Source organism: Mirounga leonina, unplaced genomic scaffold (genome assembly GCF_011800145.1).
Source record: "Mirounga leonina isolate KUSES-001 unplaced genomic scaffold, KU_Mleo_1.0 Mir_114, whole genome shotgun sequence".
NCBI classification, from domain to species: Eukaryota; Metazoa; Chordata; class Mammalia; order Carnivora; family Phocidae; genus Mirounga; species Mirounga leonina.
The window spans coordinates 30,156,739-30,179,127 of NW_023270265.1; the positions used below are offsets into that span (position 1 = coordinate 30,156,739).

Here is a 22,389-nt window from a genome sequence, read left to right on the forward strand (position 1 = left end):
AAAGGAGCCTGTGGAGGAGCTGAGAGACTGAGAAGAGAATCCAGGAGTGAAAGACTTGTGGCCTCCCCCCAACTTCGCTTTGCAGAATCTGGGGCAAGGGTTGCAGAGGGAAGGAGGAGGGAGGTTGCTGAGGTCCTGGGTGGTAAACCGGGGAAGGCAGCTGGCTGGGTAAGGGAAGAGGGGTGCCCACCGGATCCCGAACATCTGGCGGACTGCAGAGAACTGGCACAGTGCCTTCCAGAGTCCTCTCACCTCTGGCAGGAACGTGGCATTGGCACGGGAGGTGTTGAGTTGCAGCTCGGCTCTACCGGGAGGCTGACTTGGCTGCATTGGCTGCACGTTTTTCTTTTCTGTTCTTTTACTTTTAAAATAGTAGCCCATATGCTTGTTGCCACCAGCCTCTCCCCCAGAAGCTCACTAGAGGAGTGGGAGCTTGCTGGGTGCATAAAAGTATACCGTATTCTCAACTCAACTCTGGAAGTTGTCATGGAGAGAGTGTCCCAGGCGAACAACCAGGGTTATAGCAGATGAAGATGGGGTGTTCTGGACGTGCTGGCCCACACGGAGCTCTTCTGGACGACTATCAGGATAGGACAAGAGCCCCTGTGTAGTTGAGGGGCTCAGACCAGGAGTCAGGTCCAGACATAGACCCAGCTACATCTTAGAAGTTGAAGATGGAGGGTATCCAGCCTGCCAGTCAGCACTGGGTACCTGGGGAGTAGCATGAGTGGTTGGCAGCTGGGATTCTTAGCTAGACAACAAGTGGGTCCCTGGGCAGGTGGGGGAGCCATGGAGCGTGTGACCCACAGTGGTACATATGGGAAAACCAGTTAGCATTAGTGGGGCCAGGATTCAGGGCCCCAGATGCTAACTGAGTTCAGATGCTCTGGAATTCAGGACTTTGGAATCAGAGATAGCTGGGACGAGACTGGTCAGAAGCTCTGGACTTAGGCCCTGGGAATGAAATTTTTGGAGCTGGAGAGTAAGGCAGTGTCTATGGCCTTTTTGGAGAAAATTTTGTCAATAACCAGCAAAGTAGAAGTTATGCATAGAGTATGTAGCAGTAATTGCACATTAGGATGTCTCCCCTGAAACTTTTCTTCATAAATACATGAGAAGCCATGGATAAGAATGTTCGCTGAGACATTGCTTACTATCGCAGATTTTAAAGGAAAAAAAAAAACAAAATATTTATTAGTGGTTGAAAGGATAAACAGTAGTTTATTCATATGCCATAATGCTCTACAGCAGTTAAAAATGGATGAATTTGGGGCACCTGGGTAGCTCAGTTGGTTAAGTATCTGACTCTTGATTTTGGCTCAGGTCAAGATCTCAGGGTCATGAGATGGAGCCCTGTTTCGGGGGCTTGGGATTTTCTCTCTCCCTCTCCCTCTGCCCTTTGGGATTCTCTCTCTCCCTTTCCTTCTGCTCCCTCCCCTGCTTGTATGCTCTCTCTCTCTCAAATAAACAAATCTTTTTTTTAAAGGATGAATTATGGCTAGGTGTGTCAACATGGATAAATCCCGAAACTTGAATGTCGGGCAAAATAAGCAAGCTGCAGGACAAACGTCCTGTATGAGGCTTATGTAAATGTGAAAAACTCCTAAAGATTCTGTGTTGTTTATGAACACAAATACCTGTTAAATATAGTAGTGGGCATATGATTGGCATCTCGTATTTTTCTGTGTGCTGGAGATGATGCATTAAAAAGACAGGAAGAAAGATCCAGAGAACATAGTGGAATAGCCTGCTGGACGTGGGTAACCTAAGCCAAAGCACAGAAGCCAAAAGCCTGTGGCCTTGCGCCTCTCACCTCTTGCCTTCCAGGTTAGCTGTGTGTTCGGAGTGATTCAAAATGGTAACCGTCCTCGTGCCACGCTCATGGCAGGTGCTCGATACATATGTGTGATGTTCCTGGATTTCTGGACATTTTGGTGTTGGGAGCCTAGTGCCAAGATTTGAGAGGCTCGCTTTGAAATAGGAGAAAGGAGCCTGTTTCCTCCAAGTGACCCCACTGGAGAGGTCTGGAGTGACAAGGTGGTTCTTTTAAAAATGAGTTCTGCAGGTGCAGCTGTCTCTGGCAATGGGGCTGAACCCTCTCTGCAAGCTGCCCCTCACCCCAGGCAAAGGGGGCCCCCAGAGCTCTGTGGTCAATGTGGTGTGCAGCATCCATGCTGGAAAGGACAGAGTCCGGGGCACCTTTCGTCCCACAGGTGTCCTAGCTCCGTGACGTGTCTTCAGTAAGCAAGACCTTTTCAGTCAGCCTGAATGAGCAGAGGAAGCTAACATGTGGAGAAGCCTTTGTAGGGAAGTCCCTGCTCTGGGAGAAGCAGCCACTCTTGGGGAAGAGCAGAGTTGCTGTGAATCTTTAGTGCAGCCTGTAGAAAGAGAGACCATGTGTGGTGATAAGCAGACTACCTTTGATAAGGCTTATTTGGATTCTGGAAGGAAGTTTGTTGTGACATCAGTCATGCAGGGAGCCCTGAGAATTTAGCTCTTTATAAAAGTAGGATGTTTGCTATGTATAGAGTGAGGAAAATTCACTGGTTGGAAAACAGCTTAGCTCCATGTTGGTGGCATAAGGATATTTAAGGTCCAGACGGGGCCTTATGATTTTGGGAGGTAAGCCTCTTGTGTTGATGATAGAATAGGGCTTGACAGACTCTCTTCTTGGCCAAACTCTAGTCGGGACCCTCTGAGCTCTTTGTCAAGTAGGCTCTGCCCTTAGGTGTGTCCTCAAAAGCACAGTTTTACCAAGAGTCCTGCTAAGTCAGTTTAGCCAGAATCCCCTTCCCTCAATATCTGACCGACCTCCTCATCCCCTACCATGCCCTTAGGTGATGTCTCATCACCCTGACCTGCCTTCAGTAAGAATCCCATTAGGTCAGTTTATAAAGGAATTACTCTACCCTCTAGTAATGTTCCATCAGTTCTTGACCAGCCAAGAACATGAATGACCATTCATTCCTTCTTACAAATGAAGACAAAGCAAAGTGGAATAATACACAAACCAGTACATTCAGCACTTGCTTTGCATCAGACATGGTGCAAGGCATTGGGGCTGTTAGAAGAAATGGCTCTTGCCCTTAGGGAACTATAGTCAAAGAGGAGATCCCAGAATAAAAATAGTATGAGAAACAATAGGATAAATGCTAACATAGAAATATATATAAGGGAATGCAAAGGAAATCATGACTAATTTCCCAGTGGGGAAGCTGGGGGGAGGGTGATATTGGTGCTGTCAAGGTTGAAGAGAAATGTCCCAAGCAGAGGAAATAGCACAGGGATAGTTCAGACAAAGGAATGATACTTGTAGAAATGAGGGCAGTGAAAACACAGGACATTCAGGAAAGTTTGGTGAGGCTGGAGAGAAAGGGGCAGGGAATAGGTGGCTGGAAATGAGTCTAGTGGGGAAGACTGAAGCCATATTTGGCAAGACTAAGCTTGGAAGCTACAACCTCATTGTGTGTAGGCAGTGGGTAATTACTACGAGGGATGAGGTAGAGAGACCCAGAGGTTGAAATATGGCCTGATGACAGCGTGGAGGATGGCAGGAGGAGGAGAAGGGTGGAAGAAGAGCATCCAGTTGGGGGACTATTGCAAAAAATAATGATGCATGAGCCACAGCATTGGCGTGAAGATGGAAAGACCAGGGGTCCAAGTTATTTAGGAGATAGAATCATTAAGTCTTGGGAGACTGAGCTGGGTTGGAGAGATAAAGGCAACAAGCAAGATTGGGAGTGATTCCCTGTGCTGAAAGGTAGAGAGGAGACTGAAGATAAGAAGTCAATTTTGGGGGGCTGGTTATAAAAGTTACCATAGACACTGACCATGTGGAGCCAGTAGCCTAGGGAGAGATTTGAAATACCGATGTTTGTTTATTCAGTAAACATGCCGATTGTGTATGATGTGTACAGCCTGGTTTTGTACATTTTGGGGAAAGGAGAAGTGAATGTCCTTTATATATATATATATATATGTATATATATACATATATATATATATATATATTTTAACATTTCATTATACCTACATCCTGTCAGGAGGTTTCTCATGTGTCATATTTTTGCATCCTTACAAATAAATGCCTTGTGAGATTAAATTTCCCTGATTTTTTCAGTCAAGAAACCTGAGGCTCTAACAGGTTAAGTAATTTGCACCTGGTTATGCAACCAGAGAGCTGCGGATCTAGCAATGAAATAGAGATTTTGTGGGGTGCCTGGGTGGCACAGTTGGTTAAGTGTCTGCCTTTGGCTCAGGTCATAATCCCAGGGTTCTGGGCTCGAGTCCCTCATCAGGCTCCTTGCTCAGCGGGGAGTCTGCTTCTCCCTGTCCTTCTGCCCCTCCCCCTGCTTGTGCTTTTTCACGCTCTCTCTCTCTGTTAAATAAATAAATAAAATCTTAAAAAAAAAATAGAGATTTTGCTACATCCCAAAGTTCATGTTCTTTGGTCTCACTGTAGTGTTCTCTGAGCTCCCTTGTCCTTCGGGAGCTGATGTTATGCTAGGGGGACCAGAACTTAAAGAAACTCATCACGACGATATCACAGGGCCAAAATGAGGCATGTGCAGTGTACTTTGGGTGCACTGTGGGCTGGGGAGGCTTGTTTCAGGGCAGAGAGGGGGTGAGGGTGACTGGGAAGAGGGCTAGTGGAGCTTTCACAGAGGTGAGCATGGGCATCTCAGCTGGCGCGGGGACATGGAATTTGCTCCATCAGATGGTGTGGGGATAACTCTTAAAGGTCATCACACACTACAGGCTTTGGCAACCAAGCTTGTAAAACTAAACTGTGGGCCAGGGTGGGAGCAGATTCTGGGGAGAAGGTGGATGAAGAATCTGGGAAAAGGTAGGAGTAGGCAGGCATTTAGTTACTAGGGGAGCACCCAGGCAGAGCCGGACCCTGAGATCTGAGGCAGAACGCAGACACCCATGAGGTCGGGTGACCACAGAGAAACTACGCTGACCTTGGACTTTCTAAAGCCTGGGTGGGAGAAGTTTCAAGATCTAGCCAGAGAAGGCAATGGGGGAAAGATGGGGTGCGGAGCGGTTGATACTGGTGGTTTGAAAAGGGAGGGGGGTAGGTGTGGAGTGGGGTTGGGGAGTGAGGCACAAAGCGTGGCAGCGAGGCTGGGGTCTACCTGTGAGCCACCCGCTCTCCTTCCTCCACCATGGAAAGGCGGGATGGAGAGGAAGGGGCCTATGGCTTCACCTGACTTTGCTCTCTGAGTCCTGACTTGTGGTTTTGGTATAAGGTCAGAACCCTGGAAATTAGGCCCAGAGGACAAGCAGGTAGCCAGCAGGATAACTGGGATGATGAACTGTTAGCGGCACTTCCTAGCACCAGCTTTTGGCCCTGACACACCATGGCTGCTCTGTAAAGCATCCCACCCTCTCCCCGCTGTGGCCTGACAGGCCGGACCCTCCAAGCTCCTGCCTATGGGGCTTCCTTCCACCCCGGGGGTCCCCAGCCTCGGGGGCAGTGGAGGCGGCGTGAGGTTGGCTGGACTCCGGCGACCTCCGGAGACAGTCTGGCCTCTCGCACAGCTCCCGGCTGGGACTCGGGTCCCTTCACGGTAGCACGCCGAGGCCCCTGGGCTGAACCCCAGGCAGGCGGTCCCCAGCAACAGCTTTCACAGACAGACAGCCTCCCAAAGGGCGAAAAAGCAGGGCTCCGGGAAAGGCCGGGAGCAAAGGGGAGTGAGCTTAGGTAGTAAGCAGGTGCGCTAGTCTAATTGCTCTTCAGAAATTAAAGGGGCCTTTTATCTCTGAATCACTCCTGTGATTTGGGAACAAAGGTGCACGTTGAAGGAGGGCTTGGCTCCCCTCTGAACACAATCCCCCATTTGGTAAAACAATCTCTCCCTTTCTTTCTCTCTTACCTGCAGATCAACGGATTATGGCACCACCTACGAGAAGCTGAATGACAAAGTGGGTTTGAAGACTGTCCTCAGTTACCTCTACGTCAATCCCACCAACAAAAGGAAGGTAAGACTAAGGGTCAGGGGTCCTGAGCACTCCCCGTGGGGTAGCAGGGCTGCCAGGGGCCAGGTGAGAAGAACAGTGACAGGCCTTCTTTCTAGGCCAGGAACGTCACAGACACTGTTTGTCATTGTAACAACTGCCTCGACACTAGTAGTAGCAATAATAATAATAATTTTGACAACAACAGTAAAATGATGTACCTAGTAAGGTGTTCCTCTGTGCTAGGGATGCCTTATCCTCACAGGGTATCTGTGGGCTAGAAGTTACTGTTGTCCCCATTTTACAGGTGAGGAAACTCAAGGTCAGAGAGATAGTAGGTTTCTAACCCAAAGGCAGACAGTGGTAAGTAACAGATCCGTGATTTGAGAGTAGCTCTGCTTGTCTCTGGAGTTGAGTTCTTCCACAGCCTCATTCTTTTTGCTGGTCTGTTTTCTGAGAGCTCCTTGTAAACAGGGAGTCTGTTTCTGTCAAGGGAAGGATGCTTCTGGCCCCTCTGCTCTCTGACTTTCCAACTGACTTGATAGCCAGGATGTAGAGGAAATCATAGAAGGCCAGACCGTGGTCATGGATGCCCGCTGGGAGGAGGGGCCCAGGAGTCCATAGAACGATGGACTGTTTTAGAAAATGAATACCGTATAGTATGTGGGCTCTGGGGTGGGGTGATCTATCTGCAGCCAAGAAGGCATGGCTATTTAGAAACTTAGGCATGCCTAGCCCCTAGAAACAAACCAGGAATCTAAAAGGCCATGTTCTTGTTTCTCAGAGTCTGACAATGGCATTCCCTAGCTTTCCTCTTGTGATCTGATTTGCATTCCCCTATAGGTTTCTAGCCACTTCTTTTGTGAGAATAAGTGCAGGAGTGAGCTTCAACCCACTGTGCAGATGTCCCTGACCTCTGAGTCCAACCTGGTGGAGTCCAAGCTGGGATGATGATTATTTATGCCGCTCAAAGCAGAACAGCTTTGACTCAGACCCATAGCAGGAGTGCTCACAGCCCCCTGTCTTCTCATTCCCACCTCTGTCACCCCGCTCCCCAGCAAAGGGAGAAAGCAGAATGGGTGACTCCTGGTTTAGTATTGGTGATGGATGCCCAGTGATCTAGCTATGAGGCTCCAGACCTGAGACTATACCCACCAGTCAAGTGCCAGAACCCGGATGATCATCAGGATGGCTGTTTGGATACCTGTTACTCAGGTGCAGTAGTTTCTCTTTGCTTTGTTCCAAACTGCTGTCATCTCCATAGTTTTCAGTATTGTCATGTGACTAGTTGGATGTCAGAGCTGGAAGGGATCATAGATTTTATCTATAATAGCAGTTATTATTAGTTCTTGAACTTCAGTGCTTTTGTAGAAGTGAGTAAAGCTCTAGATCTCTTCTCTGGAAACATGCCCCTGCCCACAGAACTGGAAAACAGTTTTTAGCAGCTTGTCAACAGCTGGAATCCCACGCACAGATCCAGGATGTCCATGGAGTCTCAGTTAAGAATCCTTTATCTGTACCAATAACCTCATTTTACAGAGGAGAAAACAGAAGACAAAAAAAGCCCAGAGAGCCAGAGAGGTGAGAGGTCAGGACTCTTGGTTCTCAGTCCAGATTTCTTGGCTCCAGACCACACTTTGCATCTTTTCCTCCTATACAATCACAGCCTAGTAGTTTACAATGTACAGTCTAGTCCTGTCTTGGAAGCTTGAGGCAGTTGCTTCTTGACCCAGAGGAAAGCTTAGGTGCCACGTCCATGATGGACCCATGATAAACCTGGACTGAATGCAATCAGCAATGGTCTGTCACAATCCTTCCTCTGCCCTGCCCACTTCATTAAGAAGGAAGCTGAGGTCCACAGAGGACAGATGGGTCCACCCATGTCACTGAGCTGGTTGGTGGCAGCATTGCCAGTTGGTCTCATGACTCTCAGTATAAAGCTTTTTCCATCCTATGCAAGTGACTTGGGGTCGGATGGAATCATGTCTTGGGGTGTATGCACTGTGGGAGAAGCAGGTTTTTGACATGTGGCAGACACCCTTCAGCGCTGATCTTTGACCTTTGACCACAACAAAGTTAATTGTATTTTCTTGTAGATGATAGGTCAGCTGTCTTTCTCCCAAGTGGTAGATATAAAGGGTCACACCAGTTGGCATCCATTTTGGTGGTCATCTGTCATGTCTGTTTCCTGTTGGGCTTCTACTCATAATGATGTCTCCTTTGGTCTTTTGCTCTTTTTCTTTACCCCTGACCTCTTTATCTCTCCTTGGTATAACCTAGAGGTGATTAGAAATGCAGGAGGGTTGTTCGGGTGGCTCAGTCCGTTAAGCGTCTGACTCTTCGTTTCAGGTCCTGATCTCAGGGGTCATGACATTGAGCCCGACATCAGGCTCCCCACTCAGTACAGAGTCTGCTTGTCCCTCTCTCTCTGCCCCCCCGCCACACTTTCTATGTCTTTCTAAAATAAATAAATGAAGTCTTAAAAAGTGCAGAAACAGGGTTGGTTAACGCAGATGCTGAGGGTCAGAAAGAACAGAAAGCTGGGATTTAGAGACCACTGGTGCAGAAATTCTGTCTCCATTTCTCCTTCCTAGAAGTAATATCCACCCCATGGGCTCTCTGGAGCAGTTCCTCATGGGAATTAATCCCCACTTAACAAAAGTTAAGCCTATTTTGTCTTCTCTGAGAAACACCATCAAAGCACAGTTAACTCCCACTTAAGAGTCACTGCTTCCCAGAAAGTTAAAAGCATAGACAGTTTTTTTTTCCTCACTCAGATTGGGGAAAGACAAATGACAGGTATTGCCATGGTTTTATTTATTTTCTTTAATAGCAGTAGAAATTCATAAGGAGACTGTGTGATCCTGAAGTGCTTTCTGAATCATCCAAGTAAAAATGAAATTAGATTCTGTTTCATTTTATGGTAGATGTTTTTGATGGTCTTCTGAGCCTCTGGATGCTGACAATTCACAAATACTCTACATGGTGACTTTTCTTTTAACCAGAATATTTAGTTTACTAGAACTAACCTTATCCAGCCCCGTAGGCAAAATGACATTTAGAGATAAATGAAAATACTCTGGTTGGTTTCTTTATTGCTTAGTGCTCTGGGTCATTATGACCTTGTAATTCAACTTTTTTGTTTCCTTCTTAACTATGTCTTAAAGTTTAAACCTGTGGTCTCTGGATTCTCATCTCCGCTTGCATTATGCAAGATCTTCTGATCCTCCAGCACCCAAATTATCTGTAGCTGCCCATGTTCATTGACAGCCAGTGAAAAATCCAGCAGATTTTCAGTTAATCTTGTGGAAACACTTGCTTTTTACTTAATGAGTTATTTATTTAACAGATGGCTACTACTTTCCTTGTAGGCTGTGAGAACGTCAGAGATCTGTGGCCCCTGGCAAAACAGTAAATTGTGCTTGCATTTATATAGTAGCTGGTTTTCTAATGCTTTTTTGACAACATAAAATCTTCAAATGCGGATAGCCAATAAGCCATTAGGTTCAAAGTAGAAGTGTTAACATGTGTATATCCTTCTACCAGTAGGTCTTAGCATTAATTGAACACCTACTATGCTAAGCTGCCTTTTAGGAGCTTAATCTATTTAACCTCCAAACCTCCCAGCCATTAGAAGGCAGGTGAGATAAGGAAATGGCTCTATGTCGATCACCCCAAGGCTGTATTACTTGTAAATGTGAGTCTGCAACAACTTTCCCGTCGTCCTAGGTGAGGGAAATGAATGACAAATTCGTCAGGATACATCCAGTGATGCTGGACTCCCTAAAGGAAGTTGAGATTTGCACTAGCTGTATTTACTGGTCTTTCCTAAATGAGAGTATTGATATGAAATGCTGGGAGCTACTCCAGCTGAAGTTGTTCTAGACTCTCCTATGATGTGGTGGCATCAGCAATATTTTAAAGACCTTGGCCTGCCCTGACTGTATTTGATGTGAATTTTACATCCCTCCCTGTTTGCCTTTCTCCAGCCATTGGCCAAATAGTTCATTACCCAGGTGATGTCTGAGCCTGGCAATTTGCACATGAAGAGCAGTGTGTTCCTTCTTGAAGCAGGCGTGTGTGAGGTTTGTGTCCCTGAGGAGGAGCTCTGCTGGGGGTGGGGGCGGGGGTCTGAGTTCCCTCTCACAGCTTCTTCTGCTCACAGGAGACAAATGTCCCTGGGTTCCTAGAACTCACTGTCAGCCAGGGCTTGCCCTCTCTGGTCCATGCAGAATGGCCCGCGCCAAGGTCAATCTTGCATTTAGCAGATCTGTGCTTTGTACAATACAAACATGCTGAAGGCTTTGTGCCCCAACAAGAGGGGTTTGGCTCCTACCTGTGCCTATTTGAGAACAATTCTTTAGGTGGATAGGGAAATGCAGGCATGCTATGCCCAAATTGCTCTGGCTCAAAAGTGGCTGCCACCTGCAGATTTGGAAAGAGTGCTTTGGAAATGGCAGAGAGCATAGGAAGGTCTGCCAGGGAATGTGGCTAAATTACTGCAGAGTAGAGGTGGGTGTGCCTCTGTGTGTGTGTGTGCATGCGTGCGTGTGTGCGTGCGGTGTGTGGGGAGGCTGTACAGTCTGATACCAGAATAGGGTAATTCCTTCTTCTTACTGAGCTCCTCGCAGGTCCCAAGTCCTGGGCTGGGACTTCTATACCCTATTCTAAGTTTCAGTCCTAATCCCCTGAGCCTGGTACTTTTATTCCCATCTGACAGGTGAGGAAACTGAGGCTCAGACAGCTGAGCCACTTGCTTTTTGTCAAGTAGCTAGCAAGAGCAGCCCAGGATCCCCCACTCACCTCTTTGTGACCACACAGACCATGCCGTCTGCTCTGATCCCTAGGCTGGCTGCCCTTGCACAGATAGAAAGACCAGGTGGGTGCAGTCAGCACCCTAATAGTACCTGCTGCTTGGGGTTTTCTGTCCATTAGTGGTAGAGAATTCACTGTTTCTTAGAAGAGGAGGGGAGTTTTAGATCTTCCCTTCCTAATTGATCTACCATTGAGGAGGATAATTACTTCCAGGCTCCCCTGCAGAAATACAGTGGGAACCACCAGTCGGATTTCTCTGACAAGCAAGCCACCTCTGTCAGGCTGTTGAAGAGGCGTAGTGAATGTGGTCGAATGTGGGTTATTTGCATATCATTCTCTTCATACAGCAGCATAACCCTGAGCTCCGTGACACTCGGGAACACCCCGAAACGAAACAAAACAGAGCATTTTAAACTACTGGCCTCCTGTGTTCCCTGACCATGTCTCCTGCGATTGTTGGAGGATCAGGGAAAGTCCACTTTCAATCCACAGATCGTAAAATCTCTTACACTGAAGCAAAGCAGTAACAATCATGAGAAGAAGGAGAATGTGGAGAGCTGATTTCAGGCTGTTAAGCAATCTGTTAAGTGTCTAGCTCTGAGCAAAGTCTTTTGGAGGGGAGTTTCCTTCATTTAGAGATGCGCAGTCTGCTGGGGCAGGGACTGCCAGTGAGTGATGTGGGCCAGGCGGGGACTGCGGCGGCCGTTCCGGGAAGGAGCTTCTATGAATGTGCTCCAGATGACCGTGGGCCTGTGGGAATGAGGGCCTGTTGCGGCTGTGACATCACCGTCGTCAATTCCTGATTTGCTCTGCATATTTCCATATGAAACTTTCATATTTTGAAATGTTTCAGATGGGCTAAGATGTGGAGTTTGGAGTGTGGGGCCTGGCAGGCTGTCCCAAACTCATTTTGCTTCCTTGCATCCACGTGGCTTCCTGCACCATATTCTGAGTACCAAGTTGTTCTCCAGCCAAAAAATTGGTATTTGTATGTGGCCTTTGGGGGTGACAGGATAAGGATAACAGTAGGTGCTCCTACTGAGGGCCCACAGTGATGCCTTCATGGCCTGTGTGGGATATCAACTAAGTGAAATGTGGCTCACAAAGACTTCCCTTTTGACTCCAAGGAATCGCATAGTAGGTCCTGCTATGCAAAGGGACCTTTGGGGTCACTGAAGGGAAAGACCTTTAGAGTAGGAATAGAAGGGAGATCTCTGCTTTCTGGTCCTGGTTCTGCCCCTGGATAACTGTGCGTTCTTGAATAAGCCAGACCCCACTCAGGGTCTCCATTTCCCTGTCTGTATAATGGCAAGGTTGGCTTCTTGGAGGTTCCTTCCAGCTCAGGTTGTCTGGATGGCCACCATTCGGACAGTGCCTCTCAGAGGGCTACATCGTCATAGGTGACAATGCGTGGACTTTGGGCTCCATGCACAGCCATTTGGGTAGTCCTTGGAAGGTGTGATCCCCATAGCTCTTGGCTATATGGACACAGGTTGGCCAGCTAAGCTCTTCCATCCAGGCTAGAAGCTTCTTTTCTGAAGTTACAGTTCCTTGGTCAGAAGGTGGATGCTTTCCTGTAACCCCCCAGCTCTGCCGGTTTAACTTCCGTGGGCTGGCTTCCAGCAGCATGAGATGGCGCAACCTCACACGAGGGTCCCTGTCCCTGTCCCAGGCATGCATGCCCTCCTCTTGCAGGAGAGGGAACTAGAGGAGCTGTTGGAATGAATGTGCTCCGCAGGCAGCCCGGGTGTGAGGACACGACGGTGATCGCGGGCTGTGCCCCAGCTCGGCTGCATCCCCTGCCAGGCCTCTCCTCACCGTGCGCCCTGCTTTCTCCCTTCACACAATGCGCATAATCACCAGGTGTCCAAGAGCAAGTAAGACAAGTCCCTCCTTGGGCTGATACTCATTTCCGTTTCCAGCGGTGACAAATGTCTGAGATACTGATGATGGTGGCATTGATAACACAATGACAACGATGAGCAGCTAGTGGTTTTTTGAGCGTTAACTATGTGCCGCAAATTGCTCCATGAATTGACTCATTACTACTTCACCAGCAACCCTGGGGTATCGGTCGTATCATTCTTCCATTTACAAATGGCGAAAGTCTGGCGTGAAGAGGTCCATGACCCACTTGGGTTCGGTTGTTGATGGTCACTTGGTCTAGTGTGCTCACTTAACTATTGCTCCTGTTTTATTTTAGACTCACTGAATGTTGGAGTGAAAAGGGCCCTCCAAGGCTGTCTGTGCAGGCTCTCAGCAGAAGAGGCCCCTTGGGGGCTTGTCTCAGGTCATGGAGTCAAGGGCGGCAGAACCAGGGCTGCAGCTGGGTCTACTGACTCCTAATCTGGTGGGTCTGATGGCGAACCCTGGCTGCGAGTGGGTGCAAGTAGGGAACAGCTGGAAGTATGCTCCCCACCTGTCTCACTGAATGTGTGTTGTAGCTGTAGGGTCATACAAACATCCTTAGCTTCTCAGTTCTCTGGTCTCAAAGTCCAAAGGGTAGTTCCTGCTGGAATCCCATTTCAGATGAACCTACCTGAGAAACCAAGGGCCTGAAACCCAAACTGCCTTTTGCATGTTGGAAGACAGGATGTTTGAGTAGCGTGCTCACGGCTACATGGCTATCCAGGAAACGAGGGGCTGGTGCCCCTGGAGAAGAGATATCGGGGAAGGAACTAGGGTTTCTGGTCTAGGCCTTTCTCTTAGTTACGGAGATTGGGAAAATCATTTGAATTCTCTAAGCCTCTGTTATTCCATCTGTAAAATGGGCATAAAAGATCATTTACATATGCCCTCCGTTGGGAGCAAAATGAGGATAAAATGAGAAACATGACATTGACTTGGAGGAAATGAGCTACAGAAAGGGGAGAGAGGATTGTATCTGCTCAGATGGAGCGGGCATTATGATCACAGACTGGAATCAGCCTCCCTGCGTACCGGTTCCTTGGCTATGCCCTGCTGACCATCGGGGCTGCCAAGCCTCCCCTGCTGGGCTGCCTACTTCTCTGCTTCCTGGGGGAGAGGCTGCAGCCCCCAGAACCCTGGGTTTTCAAGGGCCCCACATCCTGCCCTGTCCAGGAGGCACACTGCCACCTTTCCCCCTGCCCCCGTAGTCTTCTTCCCTGTCTCTTAAAACCAAGCTTGCTGACAGCCTGAGGGAGATGGATTTTTCTGCTGATGGAGAGAAATGGTCCCACTCTTGTTAATTCACAACCACCTCATTTTTCTTGCCTCATAAATTAACAGTTACCAAGAGGATAGAGCAGTGTTTATGGGAAAATGTGTGAAAGGAAGGAGTGAAAAAAGGAAAAAGAACAGATCTTGGACCAAACCTTCTTCCTTTATGGATTCCATGTCCAAACCTTTTTCCTCTTGTATACCCAGAAAGTGATCCAGAGAGTAACCCCCCCCCCCCCCCCCCCGAGAAGGAAAGCATCAAACTCCATTGCGGGCTGAGGAATGCAAACAAAGGAGAACTAAGATGTCAGAAGAGGGTGGATGCATGAGGGGACAGACCCTAGTTTACAGGTGTCCACCTGTCTTTGCAAGTGTGACTGGTGATGGAGTGGATGTGAAGTGTGGTTCAACTCAAACTAATCACTTAAAGGAAAGAGAATCTAAAGTAATTCTTGGAAATTCACTCTTTAGTCACAAAGTCCCTTTCTCAGCAAATACATGTATGTGGTTCCCCATATAAATTACTGCAGTGTGCTCTAGCCAATAATTTATTTAAAGGCTCATTAAAATGATTACTAGTTTTTTCTTTTGCATTTTATTTGAAAATGGGAAGAATATAAACCTATAGCCTGGCTTCTTTCCAAAGTGCCCTTTGGGGTTTGCACTGAGTATATCATATTTTTTTTTTAATAAAGATATGATTTGCAGTAAGATTGTTCAGGCATTTAAGAGGAATAATAAAAATTAACCACTTAACTGCACTTTTTAGTGGCTTGTGTTTGCCCAGCCTATTTTTTAAAATTTGATTTTTATTGGATTTGCATTTTATGTGTATGTGTGTGTGTACTTGTGCATCTGTGTGTTCAGAAGGTATCAACAAAGAGCATTAAGGAAACTTCAGAGTTAAGAAATAAGAAAAATAAAACCCTCTTCCTCTTCTGGGCAAACTCTGGTTTGGCATGAACTAAGGATCAAAGGAAAGCCTGTGTTCCCGGGTGGTCATAGGAGATGATGGTTCTGTTTTGCTGCCTGGCTTATCCCAGGGACCCTGGCTGACCACCAAAGTTACTCAGCGAAGCCTCTGAGGAGGGATTCCTTGCAGGGGGTCACTTGGTCTAGTGTGCTCACCTAACTCAGGGTACAGGCGAAGGCAGAGCCAGCAATAGGAATGGAAAGTCTAAGGACTCAACCCAAAGGAGAGGGCATTGAACTGGCGCATGTAGGAGTCAGGCTGGGTACAAGAAAATAACATGATGGGCTGAAAAGAGCTTCCACACCAGGCCGGGATGACCTGTGGAGATGGTGGGGATTTTACATATGAAAGGCTGTTAAAAAACAGGAGATATCCCTATCTCCCAGTCTGAAGGGCTTAATAAAGCACCAAGCTTTGAGGAAGATATCATCCTGTGGCATAATCAGAACCAGTGAAGAGTAGAGGCAAAAACGGGCCGCCTTTGGAAGAAAGCTTGCAATTTGGAGAAGAAAGGGAGAACAAGGACAATCTATTAGGGGAAGCAGGCTGTGGGGGTTTTAACAGACATATTGGGTTTAGCAGTTGCAAGACTGAGAGAGAGTGGGATTAAATATTGTAGACCCCCCGAAATCTCAGGGATGGAGGTAGGACTCAGGGCGGGGGCATGGGGAGCCCCAGCAGACGTTTGAGCAGGGGCCAACAGGGTGAGAGCTGTCTGTGTGTGTACCGGAGGGCTGGCGAGAGCTGATCGGTGGATGAGGTGCCCGTGTTAAACATCGCACACCAGCTCTCCATCCTTGCCCTGCCCTCCCCAGACCTCTGGGTGTATTTTCTGAGCATCACAGGCAAGAGCAATTTTAACAAAGAGCTTGGGATGTAGGGTGATGTGTTCTTCCTAATGTTCTGATGCACAGTTATATAGCAAATGGATCTCACTGCCCCTGAGGTAGAGATACCTGTAACAAAAACAACTACCACCACCACCAGTGAAAGAAATCACTCTGTTTTTTTCTTCCTTGGTGAGCTCAGCCAAGCAGAGTGATTGCTACTGGCATGCATGGCTCGCTCCCGGCCCGGCCCCCATTCCCGGCCCAAGGTCAGAATGACAGACGTCCGTACTCAGCGCACACTCGGTTGGTTAGCATGTCCGGGGCGTGAGGGGCGAGCATCCTGGGATCCTCGGGTTTGCCAAATGGCTCGGGGGCAGGTCTGCAGCAAGGGAGCCCCCGTCCCCGCCCGCTGGGGGTCTAAGCAGGCAGTGTGGAGTGAGCTGCTGACCTCAGTGACAAATGGAAGCCTCGCTTGGTGCTGGCAGCTCCGTGTGGAGCCCCCCCCCCCCCCCCCGGGGTGGGGGAGATGCAGACAGTCTGCCGTGCCATTGCGCAGCACGAGTCTAACTCTGAGAAATGGCTCGGGCTGTCTGAGGATGACCAGATAGAGGAAAGAAATGAGCCAGAGAGGAAGCAGCCACGAGAAATGTGCATGAGTATCTCCTGCCTTCCAGACAGAGAGGAAGATGTGTTCAGTTTAGGACCTTGCCACCTAATCCTGCTTCCTCCCTAGGGCCCAGCAGAGCAGTGTGACTGCAGAAGGGAGAGCTTCACAGCACAGCCTGAGCCTGACTAGCTGGGTGATCTCGCACGTGTCATCTCCCTTCTCTGTACCTTCATTTTCTCATTGGTAAACGGGGCTCCCAATTTTATTTTGTTCAATTTTAAGGATTAAATAACATCTGCATGCCGTGCACAGGTGCTTAACAGTGTGCCTTTCTTTCCCCCGCTTAAATGAACCTCTTTGGCTTTGTCCCCTGCTCCATGATGCTTCTCACCCCCCGAGGACCCTGTGTCCGTCTAGCTGACTTCACTATCCTGTGAAAGGGCATCTGTTTTCCTCCAACTAGCATGAGGCAAGGTCCTTCCAACTTCTAAAACAAAAACTTTCCCCCTCTGCATCCCTCCTGTTTTTCTCTCTCTGGCCACCTGCCTGCCGTGTCTTCTTACCGATGTACTGACTGTTTCTACCTCACTTAATGAAGTCTAAATTAAAAGTGATGGTTGCCAGCCCTGGGCAGTGTGTGCAAAGCAAGTCTCCACCCCTTATCACCCAAGCCCCATTAGGCAGATGAAGCTGGTGGAGCTGGGATTCGGTTCCAGGGCTGCCTGACCTCAGAGCCCCGCACAGCCCTTCCAGCGTTGTACCCCCACGAAACACCACCGCCGTCTATGCAGACGCACATCCGGATGCATTGCTTCCTGTTGGTTGTGTAGAGGTGATCCTTCCTGACGACTGCGGATCTCCTTGCTGTGTGGCGCCAGGCCCAGGAAGCATGCGGGCACTGCAGGCCTGGAGCCCACACTGGCAGACATTGTGTTTAAGTGGGACACTCCTTTGGGACTGAGCTGGGAGAGGAGCCGGTGGTTGGCCCCTCAGAGACTGCAGTTACAGCAGCGGTGCCGGGTGCCCGTGGACACCCGGGGATGCTTAGCCTGCTGCTCGACGTCAGGGACAGGGTCTTGGTCGGACTCGGGCATTAGAAAGACAAAAAATGCTGATGTTTATTGAGCACTTACTGTGTGCCAGGCTGATGGTTTTACATGAACATTTTTCTCACACACACAAATATATAAGGTAACGCAGTTATTCTCTCTGTTTTGGGAGGAGGGCATGGGGAGACGGTGAGAATGACTGTTTTACGAGTGAGCAGGAGGGAGAGGGAGAGAGAAGAAGCAATGGGGGGGCAAGGGGAGAGAGAGGGTGAGAGAGAGGATGAGCGCACTGAGGCAAAAACACTAGGTTCTCCTAGGTGGACAGTGGTCAAGCCAGGTTTTGAACCCACATTATCCAACTTTAAAACACAAGGTCTTAAGACAGTGTTTTATTGGCCTTTCTGGGCTTAGATGGGCACCATGATCTTCTAGAACCTCCCTTTGCTATCTACAAAGGAGTGTAGATATGCAGAGGATGTGTTTCCTTCTAGTTCAACAATGCCATGGTTCTGTGCTAAGAGGTTCTAAAGAATGTTCTCTGCTGAGGGGAGAAGTCAGAGGAGTGTAGGGTTGCTGAGTTTTCTTAAACATAAGACAAATGAGAGGCTGGGGTGGATGGGGGCAGTAAATAGCCTGTGGAAAGTGCCTTAGCATTCAATAATTCACAAGAGCAGGCAGCAGGACCAAGCTCCGGCATTCCCATTTGGAAGCCCCCACAGGGCAGGGGCTGGCCGGGTTCCTGAAGGTCTCCTTCCACTTGGGCAAGGAGCCATTTTGTTCAGATCCTGACTCTACCTCTTAGCAGCTGGTGGCTTGCACACATTATTAAATACTGCAAGCTTTTGTTTCCTTGTTGCAACCAGAGTAATTTTCGTACCCAGCTCAGAGGCTGATAGAAGTATTAAATGAGAACTGTTTGCAAATGCTTTGCCAGTGACTGAGCCCTGGTCCCCAGTTTGTAAATACTGCTTATTATTACTCTTTATCACTGCCCTAATTTCAAGACAACTGGCTCCTATGGGATAGTTTCATGTTGTGTCTGCCCATTTATGAATGGGCCCTCAGCCTAGCTGGGCACTCTTGGCCTCTCTCTCTCTCGGACTTCGGGTGCTCTGTTTGGAGATGAAGCTGGTCAGTGACTCAAAGTTTGTCTGGTCCAAGCCTCTCGTTAAACTGCTGAAGAAACCAAGTCCCAGTTAGGGGAGGCACTTATTCAAGGTTATACAGGTACTTAATGGCAGAACTGTGGTTTTTGAAATCAGATTTCTGGCTCCAAGCCCAGTGCTCTTCCTGTGAAGTTCCACAGAAAGACATTGCATCATGCAGGCAGACCTGGAAAGACACATAGTTATGGAGGACGCTGATAACTAGGAGCTTTGTGACGCTCTCTGTCCTTGTCCAATAAACCTGGAGTTTCCAGGGCACCAGGATTAGAAGAGGCCAGGTCAATCTTTCAGACCAGTGGGGAGCCATGTGGTCATAGATAAGGCCCTCAAGGCTCAGGTGGATCCAGAGCAGCCAAAGGCAGCAAAATGAAAGAAGAATCTGAGTCACGACTAGACAAGGAGAGAAAAGGTTGAAATTGGAGGTCTGTTAAAGTCCAAAGGGTGAGAAAAGGCTCCAGATGGGAGGACCAGGCAGAAGGGATGAGAGCAGGGAGAAGACAGGCCATGGAGTACAAGGTGGGCTTGGCCACAGGGACCTGCATTGAGACTGTGAGGTTATTGGCAGCCCATTTTTATAGGGTACCTTTCGCTTGTCAGGGGATGGTAACAGGGGAGGCACTTGACTGATTAAAGAAGTCAGCCTGGGCCAGACAAGGACAGTCACATAAGAAGAGTAGCAGAGAGATAGGATGCAATTATCCAAAGTGGTCTTTGGCCTGAACCTCCCATCTTCAATCATCCTGGGGGAGGCAGTGACAGCAGAGATATGCATGGAAGCTTTCCTGACTCTGCTCTAGACCTTCGCAGAGGAGTGGGTTGATGTCAGAACAGCATCTTGCACACAGGCTAGCCCTGCAAAGCTGGCTTAGAATCATAAACTGCTGGTATCCTGGTCTCAGCTGCCCCACCTTGATCCCGAATCATGGAGCATCCGCATTCGCTAGCTCAGAGCAGACCAGCCTCGCAGACGCAAGGTTGTAAAAAGTTATTTTTCTGGAAGACTCCCTCAGCATTAATGGCAGTGTGGTGTGGCTGTCTGGAGGAGCGGTCTTGCCTCAGCTGGACCCTAAGCCAAGTGTAAATGGTTTCGAGTACTCCCTGTCTCCCTCTTCTCTGGAGCAGCTATAACAATCATTTCTCTTTGGTCTCACAGATGCTTGCTTATGAACTTCTGCATGCCGAGTTTCCCCCTGGAGTCTTAGAGCAGGTACTTGGGACTCAGAGAAGAGTGGATGGTTAAGCTCAGCACCACTTGCTGTAACACACCTTTGTACAGATTTTCTCCCATAGGCACCAGGGAGCTCTTGAAAGTTTCTGAGTAAGGATGGGCCAGATCAAAGTGGTGATGCCTGACAATAAGTGCAAAGTTCTATCACTTTTGGAGAGGATGGGTGTGGTGACGGTCTGCTTCCTCCCCACCTCCTTCTCCCTTACCGCCGCTGGGTCCCTCTCAACTGTGTCAGTTCTGTGACCTTGGACAAGTTTTAAATGCTCCAGGCCTCAGGCGCTTGTCCCTAAAATGGAAATTATCACACCTGCCTGGATCAGTTAGGATGCTTGGGCTCCAGGAGGCACAGAAAGCCCTGTCTTGCCCCGCTAAAGTGTGGGGGATTTATTGCTTCCTGTGATGACGTCTAAGGTAGGGTACTTTCCAGGTTGTTAATGCACCAGTGCCGTGACATCGTCAAGGGCCAGCTCCTTTTACTATTTCTGCTTTGCCATCTAGAGTGTTTGTCCTCAGGCTGCTTTCCTCATCTCGGGGGGAAGACGGTTGCAGTTCTAGAATCACATCCAGACATGAAAATGTCCAGAGGAAGAATAGGAGACAGCACATTTTCCGAATGAGGGACATGCTGCCAGACCCTCCCAGCTCCCAGCAGCGCATCCCTCGCCAGGACTGGGCAGACCGGGGCAGCCAGCATGCAGCCAGCCGCCTCTGAGCACATGCCCATGCGCAGGAGGCACCGCAACAGAATTTGTTAGGAGGAGAGAAGGAGAGACGTGGGTCATAATGTCATATAGACATTAGCACCCTTCCTGCTCACCATCCTTCCCATCTTTATGTCCTGGCTCTCAGTGATGCGTGTCTACTCCACCTACCAAAATCTTAACTCCTCTTATAAAGTTCAGCTTGTACCTTCCTTCCTCTGTGAGGTTTTCCCTGACACCCCAATATCTCACTTCCTTTTTTTCCCCACATAGAACTTTTACCTCCCATTCTTGAAACTCTGTAGGTGATCTGTGGATGGTCTGCATTATATAACTTGAGGAACCTTGAAAAATACTGAAACCCACTGCACTTCCTTCTGGAGATTCTGATTCTATAGGTCTGCGGAATTTTGGGGATATGTATTAAACAAAAAAAGTCTCCTAGGCATTCTTGATGGAAAGCCAGGTTTGGAAATAATTTCTGGAACTTAACATCAGCACTTCATCACCCACTGTGAAGGTGGTGGGTAAGTTTTCAAGTCTTGTCCCCGGACGGAGAGAGGGAACCCTATCTCATATATTTTTTGGGTGCTGCTTAACACACAGCCTGGGCACATGTGTGCTTTGAGTAGTTTTTAAAGTGTGTTTTCACAGAGCGTTTTGAGTGAGAGGAGTTTTAAAAAAAAATTCCAGAGTTGTTCTAGATGTGTGGGTAAGCATACTCATTTCATCTCTACCTCTAGTATTCCAAGACTCACAACCAGAAGAGGCTTGCTGATGTGTCCCTCTGCCCTCCCTGCCTGAGGGATAGGTGGATGTGCCGGCTCACGCCCAGTTCCAGTCTCCCCGCTCAGTGCTCCTCTCCTCCTTTCAGAATCATAACCAATTGAGAAGGTCTGGCTGTGCTTTCCTTCACAGCAGCAGAGGCGGAAGAAGTCAAAATTGACTTCACATTATCTCTGGAAACAGCCGGTGCTGGGAAGGGGCACTTTGCACTGCTTCCTTGTCACCAGTAATAATCTCTGCAGCGTGTGATGGCGTTTCGGGTTGGAGTTCCAGGGAGCTGATGGGGATCCTGAGCAGCAGAGCTGTCTGCTCCATGAGCGTCCTCCCCGTAACTGGGGTGCATGCTGGCTTGCTTTGAGCACTGAGGGGGACTATGAAGGAAGAGACGATACCAGCCCATAGCATACTCACTGGGTGCTGGAGTCGGGACTGTCTTTACAGGCATGATATGATTAATCCTTAAAACAGCCCTTTGACCCTTGTGAGTTAGGCGCCGCAATGACCCCCATTTGGCAGCTCTGGGAACGGAGCCTGAGGGGGGTTGAGAAATCTGCCCCACTAAGAAGTTGATGACCTGAGTTTTAAACTCAGGTTTGATTGACCTAGATTCCATACTCTGACCCACTCCCTGTCCTGAGTTCTAGAAGATACACATAGCTGCTTTCAAAGGGTCTGGAGTTACGCCATTGATTCTGACTTCTGGCTGCCCTTCAGACTTCCTGAGGAGCTGTAAAGCCACCCACGCCCAGGCATCACTTCAGGGACTGTGAGTAGATTTGGGTAGGGTGAGGCCCTGGATTTTACAGATACAGTTTTCTAGATAATTCCAGTGTGCTTCTAGCATCAAGAACTGCTGGTTTAGTTGGAGTGAAGGACATTTTTATCCGTGGACTCTTGGGGAGTATGTCTTATGCCCTGGGCCTTTGCTTTCATGGAGGCATCCCCAGGAGGGTGAGAAGGGCTGTGGGGCACAGAGGAAGGAGACGCTGATTCTGCCCAACAGGGTCGGGAAGGCTCTGAGTGAAGCTAGTATTTAAGCTGAGTGAGCACAGTAGTAGGGCTTTACTGAGGACTGATGGTGGGGTGGGTACAA

At 48.6% G+C, this 22,389-nt stretch overlaps 1 protein-coding gene across 1 annotated transcript in view; it reads left to right on the forward strand.

Moving 5' to 3' along the window:
• Positions 1–22,389, forward strand: part of SORCS3 (sortilin related VPS10 domain containing receptor 3) — a 577,834-nt gene that overhangs the window by 242,076 nt on the left and 313,369 nt on the right. Inside the window, exon 3 of the mRNA XM_035028663.1 lies at positions 5,886–5,985. Coding sequence (XP_034884554.1) covers positions 5,886–5,985 — 100 coding nt within the window. The remainder of the gene's footprint in view (positions 1–5,885; positions 5,986–22,389) is intronic.